This window comes from Tachysurus vachellii, chromosome 5, assembly GCF_030014155.1.
Source record: "Tachysurus vachellii isolate PV-2020 chromosome 5, HZAU_Pvac_v1, whole genome shotgun sequence".
NCBI classification, from domain to species: Eukaryota; Metazoa; Chordata; class Actinopteri; order Siluriformes; family Bagridae; genus Tachysurus; species Tachysurus vachellii.
Genome location: NC_083464.1, coordinates 12,567,958 through 12,577,222, shown reverse-complemented (window position 1 = coordinate 12,577,222; position 9,265 = coordinate 12,567,958). Strand labels below are relative to the sequence as shown.

Below are 9,265 nucleotides of genomic sequence, written 5' to 3'. Positions count from 1 at the left end.
ATTAGTAAAGTGGGACACTTTAACTTGTGTATCTTAAGTTTACTGAACCAGTTTCCTTACTGACTTCATGCTCGGGAAGTAACGGGTTACATTGTGGATTAATGGTAAGAAAAATAACAGCTATATGATACAAACCGGTAAAAATGTTTGAGATAAAAATAAAACTTGATGCACTCACTGCTCACTTTATTAGGAACACCTACACATTCATGCAATTGTCCACTCAGCCAATTATATGGCAGCAGCACAATATGTTGGTGCCAGGTGAGTTCCCAGCAGAACGTTGCCCATTGTCGGCTTACTGTCTTTCTGTGGTGCATCCTGGTGCCATTTGTTTCCCAGATAGTGTCGCATATGTTCCCGAATATGTACAAATCTGTAGAAATCTGTGTTAGTGTGCACTTCTCCTTTGCCGAGATAATCCATCCACCTCTCAGGTGTGGCATATCAGGATGCCGATTAGACAGCATGATTATTGCACAGGTGTGCCTTAGGCTGGACACAATAAAAGGCCAATCTAAAATGTGCAATTTTACTGTATCGGGGTGGCTGATCTCAGACTCGAGGTGAAGATGCTTTATGTGGAGGTCCTGGGATGGTGTGGTTACACGTGGACTGCCGTTGTGAGGCCGGTTGGATGCACTGCCAAATTATCTGAAACGCCTTTGGAGACGCTTATGGTAGAGAAATGAACATTCAATTCATGGGCAACAGCTCTGGTGGACATCCCTGTGGTCAGTATGCCAATTGTACACTCCCTCAAAACTTGCGTCATATGTAGCATAGTGCTGGGTAATAATAACTGCACATTTTAGATTGGCCTTTTATTGTGTCCAGCCTAAGGCACACCTCTGCAATAATCATGCTGTCTAATCAGCATCTTGATATGCCACACCTGTGAGGTGGATGGATTATCTCGGCAAAGGAGAAGTGCACACTAACACAGATTTAGACAGATTCGTGAACAATATTTGAGAGAAATAGGCCTTTTGTGTGCATAGAAAAAGCCTTAGATCTCAGTTCAGCTCATGAAAAATAGGGGCAAAACAAAAGTGTTTCGTTTATATTTTTTGTTCAGTGTATATGCCACGCACACAATCTTATGTGTGGATACATTTCACCTCAGCCAGTGTTGTCGAAATGTCATTTAAAAATCAAAAACCAACTAACTGTATAAAATACAATTCTGACCAATACAGCTGTATAAAAAAAGTATAAAAAACAGTTTATATAAATTTCCCTAAATTTCCAATGAATTCCTGGTAAGTTTCCACTTTGAATATTTCCAAAATTCCCGAGATAAAGTTCCTATGGAAAGTTTCTCCCCTTCCCTAATAGTGTAATTTATTGGTCCTTTCTTCTCTCTGGCTTGCTAGGTTACTGAAAGATGGTGGATCGCTTGGCAAATAGCGAAGCTAACTCCAAGCGCATTGCGGTCGTGGAGGGCTGCTTCGGTACAGCTGGACAACCGCTGGCCATCCCAGGCCGTGTGCTTATTGGGGAGGGTGTGCTCACCAAGCTGTGCCGCAAAAAGCCTAAGGCCCGCCAGTTTTTCCTCTTCAATGACATTTTGGTGTATGGCAACATCGTCATCCAGAAAAAGAAGTACAACAAGCAGCACATCATCCCGCTGGAGAGTGTCACTATCGAGACAGTGCCTGATGAGGGAGATCTGCGTAATGGCTGGCTCATCAAAACACCAACCAAGTCGTTTGCAGTGTACGCTGCCACAGCCACAGAGAAAACGGAGTGGATGAACCACATCACTAAGTGTGTGTCGGACCTGCTGGAGAAGAGCGGCAAATCGCCCACGGGAGAGCACGCCGCTGTATGGGTACCCGACTCAGAGGCAACAGTGTGCATGCGATGCCAAAAGGTGAAGTTCACGCCGGTCAGCAGGCGCCACCACTGCAGGAAGTGCGGCTTTGTCGTGTGTGGCCCTTGTTCTGAGAAGAAGTACCTGTTGCCCAGTCAGTCATCCAAGCCTGTGCGTGTATGCGAGTTCTGCTATGATCAGCTCTCCACGGGGGCGACTCTACCACCGCGCTCGAACTCATACAGCCGCACTAATAACATCTCTGAGGACGAGGATGAAGACGATAGCAGTGACTGAGGAAAGGGAACCTTCGCTTTTGCTATTTTAGGATTATTTTCAGTTCAGGTCCCAGTGATTTACAGTAGTGTCTTGTTTCTCATTAAATGTTTTGAAATTAGAAAAGGTTTAGAAACAGTAGAAATTCTGACCAATCCAACTCACTTTTGTCGAAAATTCAGATAAACCCTGTTCACTCCTGCAGGAAGGTTGTCCAGTCCCATCTGTTAGTCACAATTAGTTTAGTTTATTTACATCCTTGATATTTTCTAATGAAATTAGTTGGTTAATTTTTCCAAGATATAAACAAAGAAAGTCATTTAAACTACAGCAACACTGACCAGGATAAAGACAGAAGGGTGGATGGATGGAGCCCATTTTACACCAGATGTGTAACCACACATCACCCAGCATCCAGTACATTCCCAGATTCTGCTATGATCAGCTCTCCACGGGGGCGACTCTACCACCGCGCTCGAACTCATACAGCCACACTAACAACATCTCTGAGGACGAGGATGAAGACGATAGCAGTGACTGAGGAAAGGGAACCTTTGCTTTTGTATTTTAGGATTATCTTCAGTTCAGGTCCCAGTGATTTAGTGTCTTGTTCCTCCTTAAAAGGTTTGAAATTTGCAAAGATTCTGTGAAGGTTTATTGTGATTTTACTTTTTAGTACAATATTAATAAAATGGCATAATTAAGTTACCTTGAAAGCATATACACCATATGCATAAAGGTGAATTGCAGAATGAATCAGGATGAGTCCCTGCATTCATAAAAAATATTACTTGTGGGCTCACTTAGCCTTTTGCATCTGTACGCACAGTATAAATTCTGTCCAATCCCACTCAGTTTTGTAGAAAATTCAGATAAACCCTGTTCACTCCAGCAGGAAGGTTGTCCAGTCCCATCTGTTAGTCACAATTAGTTCAGCTTATTTACATCCTTGATATTTACAATATACAGCAACACTGACCAGGATAAAGAAAGAAGGGTGGATGGGTGGAGCCCATTTTACACCAGATATGTAACCACACATCACCCAGCATCCAGTACATTCCCAGATTTACTGTAGTGTTCTTTGTCCCATGAGTTTCATATCAAAATGCCCACAAGACAGTAAGAATTCTGCTCCATTTCACACCTGTAAATGGCTGTGTGAAGACAGTAAACCTACTTGCTAATTTCAAACTCTGTACAGCTGATTTTTTTCTTTTTCTTGATTCCTTTATATTATGTTTTGTTTACCAATGAATCATAGACTAGGATATGACACTTGTTTTTCCACAAGGAAGGGTTCTCACACTTTTTCACACAGGGACATGTGGGTTTGGATTTTGTTTTCCCTTAATAATAAAAACCTTCATTTAAAAACTGCATGTTATGTTTACTTGTGTTATCTTTGACTACCATTTAAATCTGTTTGATGATCTGAAACATTAAAGTGTGACAAACGAGCAAAAAATAAAAAAAGTAAGGAAGGGTGCCAACACGTTTTCACAACACTATACATTAAGTTCATAAATGTATATAATGTGCTAATATAGATAAATAGAAAGTCCCAAAATATAACCTGACAAAGGCCTTTAATGCCATGGTGCCTTCTTAAATATTTTTGTAGAAATGATTGAACCTATAAAATTCATTTTATGACCTATTAGAAATTTCTTACTTAAAGTATAAAATGAACATGTATCTGTTTAAATAAAACCTATTTTAGTTTTAGTAGTCCTAATGCACTTCTTGTTGTTTTTCCCAGTTTCCCAGCGCTATCCTGAGAGTATATAACTAGGTCCTGTTGGCCTACTGTAGTACAGTGTCAGAAGTTGTTTACTTTTGAATAACCACAGATTTAGGGAAACAATGTACAATGTCTGTTTAATCATTGACTCTCGGTCCTGTGTAGACATTATGGCAATAATGTTGAGCTCCAACTCTTCTGCATTTAGAACATCTCCCGATCAGTTCTGTGGTGTGGACCACCTTTAAACTGGCACCAAAACCGTAACCGTTATGAGTTCCTCGGCTGCTTGATCCGAAATTCACTCACATGAGTATGTGATGGTGGATTCAAAGGCAAAGGGCAATAATTTTCATTATTTACCTGGCTAGCACACACACACTGACCTATCAACACAGCAATACATGCATGTAGCTAACGGCTAACTAGTTAGCTTGTGTGCTAACGGCTCAATTCGGCTAATTTACGTCATTATTCTACGCAATTCTATTCTATTCTGGAATTCTCGCGGTACAACCAGTTGAAATTAGAAACATCTCACAGGAGAAGAGTTGTGTGCGGTTAGTAGCGAATACAAAACGATATTAAAAGTATATTTCTTTTTAAAAAAGAATACCTGAGTGATTTACCGTCGTAAGAAATCAGTGGAAAGTGAATCGGAGCGTAAAGCGCCACCTTTCGGAGTGTTAGAGTGTAAACAACGGCGTTACCATGGTTTTTAGATCATGTTGTACTCCCACAGGTATGTGATTTTTACCCAGACTTTTATCAAAATGTCTAATAATATATAGATGTATTGTTTTGACCTGTTTGAAGGGTCACTGAAATGAAAATGGGTTTTATTCAAACCTTAGTAACTAGATAAAAAAAGGAATCAGTTAAACCCAAAGTTTGTGTCAGTGAAAAGTTCAGAAATAAAAATGTATAAATCGAATAGATAGGCATAATATTCTGTAAACCGTTATTGTGAATATTAGTAAAGTGGGACACTTTAACTTGTGTATCTTAAGTTTAAACTCACTGAACCAGTTTCCTTACTGACTTCATGCTCGGGAAGTAACGGGTTACATTGTGGATTAATGGTAAGAAATATAACAGCTATATGATACAAACCGTGTTCAAATGTTTTAAAACTATTAAAATATTGTAATATAATGTTAAAAAAGTAAAACTTAAACACATGGTGTATCCTGCCTTGATGCCCGATGACGCCTGAGATAGGCACAGGCTCCCCGTGACCCGAGGTAGTTCGGATAAGCGGTAGAAAATGAGTGAGTGAGTGAGTGAGTGAATTATTGCTATTCTACCTTTGTGTGGTATTTCTTGATTTTTGCTTTTTAAAAGACATTTTTAGCTTTTTTATGAAAATATCTTTCAGATTATATTACACTGTGATGATGGTCAACAGTGACAGAAAATGTGAAATTGCTGTGTCTCACTTTCTCACTATTTTAGCAATATTCAACATAAATAACGTTCTGGAATTTATTCTGTTGTCTGCTCTAGTGAGTTTTATGTTCAAAATTAATGATACACCAGTCACGGGGATTACACAGACATGCATGTATACCTGTAAAAAATTTTATTATGAAAAAAGATCTACAATACCTACTTGAAAATATCAGTTACTTAACTATACATTTATGCATATTTAAAAAGACACTTATACATATATTCATACAATATATATATACACACCTTTGTGTGCATTGCTGCATTATTGCTTGTTTATGTGTACAAAGCTGTCCTGAAAATGTAATTCTCTTCCCCTGTTTAGCTTTAAACATCACCCAATGCAGTGAAGTGAAACTGGTCCAGTCTTCAAAGATATCATTAAACGCATGTCATGACCTGAAAAAACAAAGACGTGTCAAGAGGACCACACGGACAAGGGCAAAGCGATTACAGGCTGAAAACACCACAGCTCAGATTCAGGGGTGTAAGAAGAGAGACCAGCCCAGTAACCTGACAGATATAGATGAGCCTCAGGTGAAGAGACAGAGAATCCAGTTCAGGCCAAAGAAATCTAGACCCTCCAAATTGTCTAACCAACCTGCTAAACGTATTTATAACGGTAAGTCAGAACTTTGGTGAAGTGGATTAAATGTAGGCAGAGTTATGTGAATAAGAGACTCTTAACTGGATGTTTATTTGCAGAACATTGTTTGAATGTGTATGAGGAAGGACAAATGCTGGGATCAGGAGGATTTGGCCGTGTGTTTGCTGGGATACGCAAAGAAGATGGATTGCCAGTAAGTCTTTCCATTTCTGTTTTTACTCTTTCCTCTGGCTATGTTTTATATGTAATCAGAAGTAAAGTTGATCAGTTCTAATAATAGCCAGAAAGTAATAACTCAGAACTTTTCTAAGTTAACCTCCCATTATTTTGACATCTTTTGCTGCTACTTTTGACTTCATGGATAACAAAGCTGTTATTCAAAAGAAGTAATTACCTCTCTTTCATGCATGTCTAAAATTATGTAACCTCACAAGCCAAATGAATCTGAAGACCTATTTTAGTTCATCCATGTATTAAAATTATTTCATTTATGTTCATATCTCCTCAGGTTGCAATCAAATACGTCTCCAAACAGATGGCATATGAAAAACTGCACCTTGTAAGTTTCTTTATCATAATGTTCATCTTACCAATAACTATAACCTAGCACACATACTTTTTTTTTAGGTTTCTAAGAATAATTAGATAAGTAGTATTACAAAGGATGGAGTTATAATGTGTGGCACTCATTTTTTCCTTTTTTGTTCCATACTACAGGCAGGATATGGATGGCTGCCCAGTGAGATAGCTTTGATGATCCTTGCAAACACAGAACCTTCCTGTTCCAACATCCTGAAGATTCTGGACTGGTATGAAGAGCCAAAACGCTATATCATAGTCCTGGAACGTCCCGAACCGTGTGTGGACCTGAGTGGATTCTGCCTGAAGCAAGGTGATTGCATGACTGAGGTTGAGGCTCGAAAACTGATGTTTCAGCTGATGGAAGCGCTGAAGCATTGTAAGAGCCGTGGAATACTACACCGTGATGTCAAGCCAGAAAACATCCTGATTCAGACAGACATGTTACAAGTCAAGCTATTTGACTTCGGATGCGCAGACATCATTAGAGACTCCTACAATGACTTTGCAGGTATCTGATATGAGACCATGAGTTCTTAGTGGCAGCTAGTACTGTGACTCTTTTTCTAAATCTCGTGCATATCTGTTAATAGGCACACTTCAATATGCCCCTCCTGAGTGGTATCTACAGGAGCAGTATCTGGCAGACCCAACTACCGTCTGGTCTGTGGGTGTGACGCTGTACAGACTGGTCTGTGGCTGCCTGCCTTTCCAGACCACTAAGGATATAATTAATGGAAATCTGTACTTCCCCGAAAGTCTATCTCAAGGCAAGGAACTAGCATTTTCTTAAAAAGATTATATATTATACAGCAGGTTCTATGTTGGGTTAAATATTAGATTCTTCTTTTGTATCTGGTATTTTGTAACAGAGTGCATCCATCTGATCGGTTGGTGTTTGAAGGCTAAAGCAGAAGACAGGCCCAGCCTGGAGCAGATAGAGCTTCACAACTGGTTTCACTCGACAGGTGTTTCGAGTACAAAACTACCGTGCAGGAGGCTGAGATACAAATACGTGTGCAGATACATCTGAACTTTTGTCCTTATTCATTCAAAAGATTTGAATTGTTATTCGGTAAAACAATCAGCTACAACAGTGTACATTACAGTGGTTTTATTATGGGTAGGGGTGTTGTTAATTCACTGTATCGCATGCCATCGTGTGTAGGAAGGAGAGGGTAAAATGAGAGAATTAATATTGCTACTTTAATAATGGCTTGCTTCACTGGCACTTTTTCTATTTTATATTGCATCATTATCTCATATTCATTACTTAATTTGCTGTACTGTGATATGCTGTGGAAGACAGTTGTTTTTGTTTTGTTATGGGAATTAGGATGTACACAAATATTGATTAGTTTATTTGTAAAGAACAAATGTGAAAAAAATATCTTTTTTTGACTAAATTTTTTGCCACACAACAACAAATGTAAATAAATTCACTTAATTCTGATATATAATTGAGCTTCTACAGTTTTTACACAGTGATTGTCTACAAGAACGATACACAGCAGTCCAATTGTCCATATGCCCTAGAATTAGAGCTTCACTATAGTTAACTACACCAGCTTTCATGCAGATCACTGGCTGAAATACCAGAGCAACCTTTTGATGGAGGTCACATCAAGCTGTGATAACATGAAAACTATCCCAAGATCACCATGTTAACCTTCTGTGTTTCTTATTCTCTAAAATGATATCGTTTTAACAATGCTGAATGTTATAAGATATAACTAAAGCAGGAATAATATATATATATATATATATATATATATATATATATATATATATATATATATATATATATATATATATGCGCAAGCCTTCTGGGTGACATGATTTGTGTTTCACTGAATCATACAATGTTATTTGATAATGTAAGAAGTTCGATCTCCGATCCAAGATGGCGGCGTGCTACTGCCGTGCCGCTATCTTGGTTACAATATGGTGAAATTTACGGTTTTAGCCCGATTATTGCTAGTATATGGGCACCAGAGACAGAGGTGTTCGTGTATACAACCGCCAGAAGTTAGTACAATATAGAAATCGTGCAACAATTAACATGCACAATGATGTGTTGGAAAGGCTTCGTGACCTCGGCTTGCTGCGGAGAGACCAGGCCTCTAGTCCTTGGCGTCGCCTGATACAGGGGCCCAGGAGAGGGGACGCTGAAAGTGCTTCTCGAGGAAGCGGAAGCGGGCGGGTGTCCGTGCTATAGGCTAAAAAAAAACCCTAGCCGGCCGGCTCTCCCGTCCATTCTACCCTCCAATGTTTGCTCCCTGGACAATAAACTGGACTACATCCGACTCGAACGCGCTACACGGCGAGAGTTTAATAACTGCTACGTCATTGTTTTGAATTGTTGAACTGAATTGAAATTGAATTGTTTTCACGGAGACGTGGCTCAGTGACAGAGTTCCGGACACCGCCATTCAGCTTGATGGACTAACTTCATTTAGAGCCGACAGAAATGCAGCTCTGTGTGGTAAGACTCGCGGTGGTGGTGTGTGTTTACATCAACACGGAATGGTGTAAGAACTCTGTGCTTGTTTCTAGTTACTGTTCATCACTAGTAGAGTTTGTGACTGTTAGATGCAGGCCATTTTATTTACCATGGGAATTCACCACTGTTTTCATTGTCGGACTTTACATTCCCCCAGTGCTAATGCTAAAGAGGCGCTAATGCTAAAGAGCTACACGGGGCTATGAGTGATCTACAGAATGTTCACCCCGACGGACTGTTTATCATCGCCGGAGATTTCAATCATACAAATCTCAAGTCAGCGCTCCC

The 9,265-nt window shown here is 39.5% G+C and overlaps 2 protein-coding genes across 2 annotated transcripts; both read left to right on the top strand.

Annotated features, from left to right (window-relative positions):
• Positions 1–1,353: 1,353 nt before the first annotated feature.
• On the top strand, positions 1,354–3,286 carry LOC132845650 (pleckstrin homology domain-containing family F member 2). The gene is made up of 2 exons (XM_060869816.1): positions 1,354–2,161; positions 2,681–3,286. Exon 1 carries the CDS (start codon positions 1,388–1,390, stop codon positions 2,111–2,113), a length of 726 nt encoding a protein of 241 aa, XP_060725799.1. The 5' UTR covers positions 1,354–1,387; the 3' UTR covers positions 2,114–2,161; positions 2,681–3,286.
• Positions 3,287–5,998: 2,712 nt separating this feature from the next.
• LOC132845261 (serine/threonine-protein kinase pim-1-like) lies at positions 5,999–7,645 on the top strand. The gene is made up of 5 exons (XM_060869185.1): positions 5,999–6,088; positions 6,404–6,454; positions 6,613–6,985; positions 7,068–7,244; positions 7,347–7,645. Exons 1-5 carry the CDS (start codon positions 6,026–6,028, stop codon positions 7,505–7,507), a joined length of 825 nt encoding a protein of 274 aa, XP_060725168.1. The 5' UTR covers positions 5,999–6,025; the 3' UTR covers positions 7,508–7,645.
• The last annotated feature ends 1,620 nt before the right edge of the window (positions 7,646–9,265 follow it).

What these genes read in the sequence shown, in the direction of transcription:
- LOC132845261 (XM_060869185.1), top strand. Translation starts at nt 6,026, where the DNA reads ATGCTGGGATCAGGAGGATTTGGCCGTGTGTTTGCTGGGATACGCAAA. An exon ending in CATATGAAAAACTGCACCTT is followed by an intron (nt 6,455 to 6,612) that starts GTAAGTTTCTTT and finishes TCCATACTACAG; the next exon opens with GCAGGATATGGATGGCTGCC. An exon ending in CTCCTACAATGACTTTGCAG is followed by an intron (nt 6,986 to 7,067) that starts GTATCTGATATG and finishes ATCTGTTAATAG; the next exon opens with GCACACTTCAATATGCCCCT.
- LOC132845650 (XM_060869816.1), top strand. Translation starts at nt 1,388, where the DNA reads ATGGTGGATCGCTTGGCAAATAGCGAAGCTAACTCCAAGCGCATTGCG.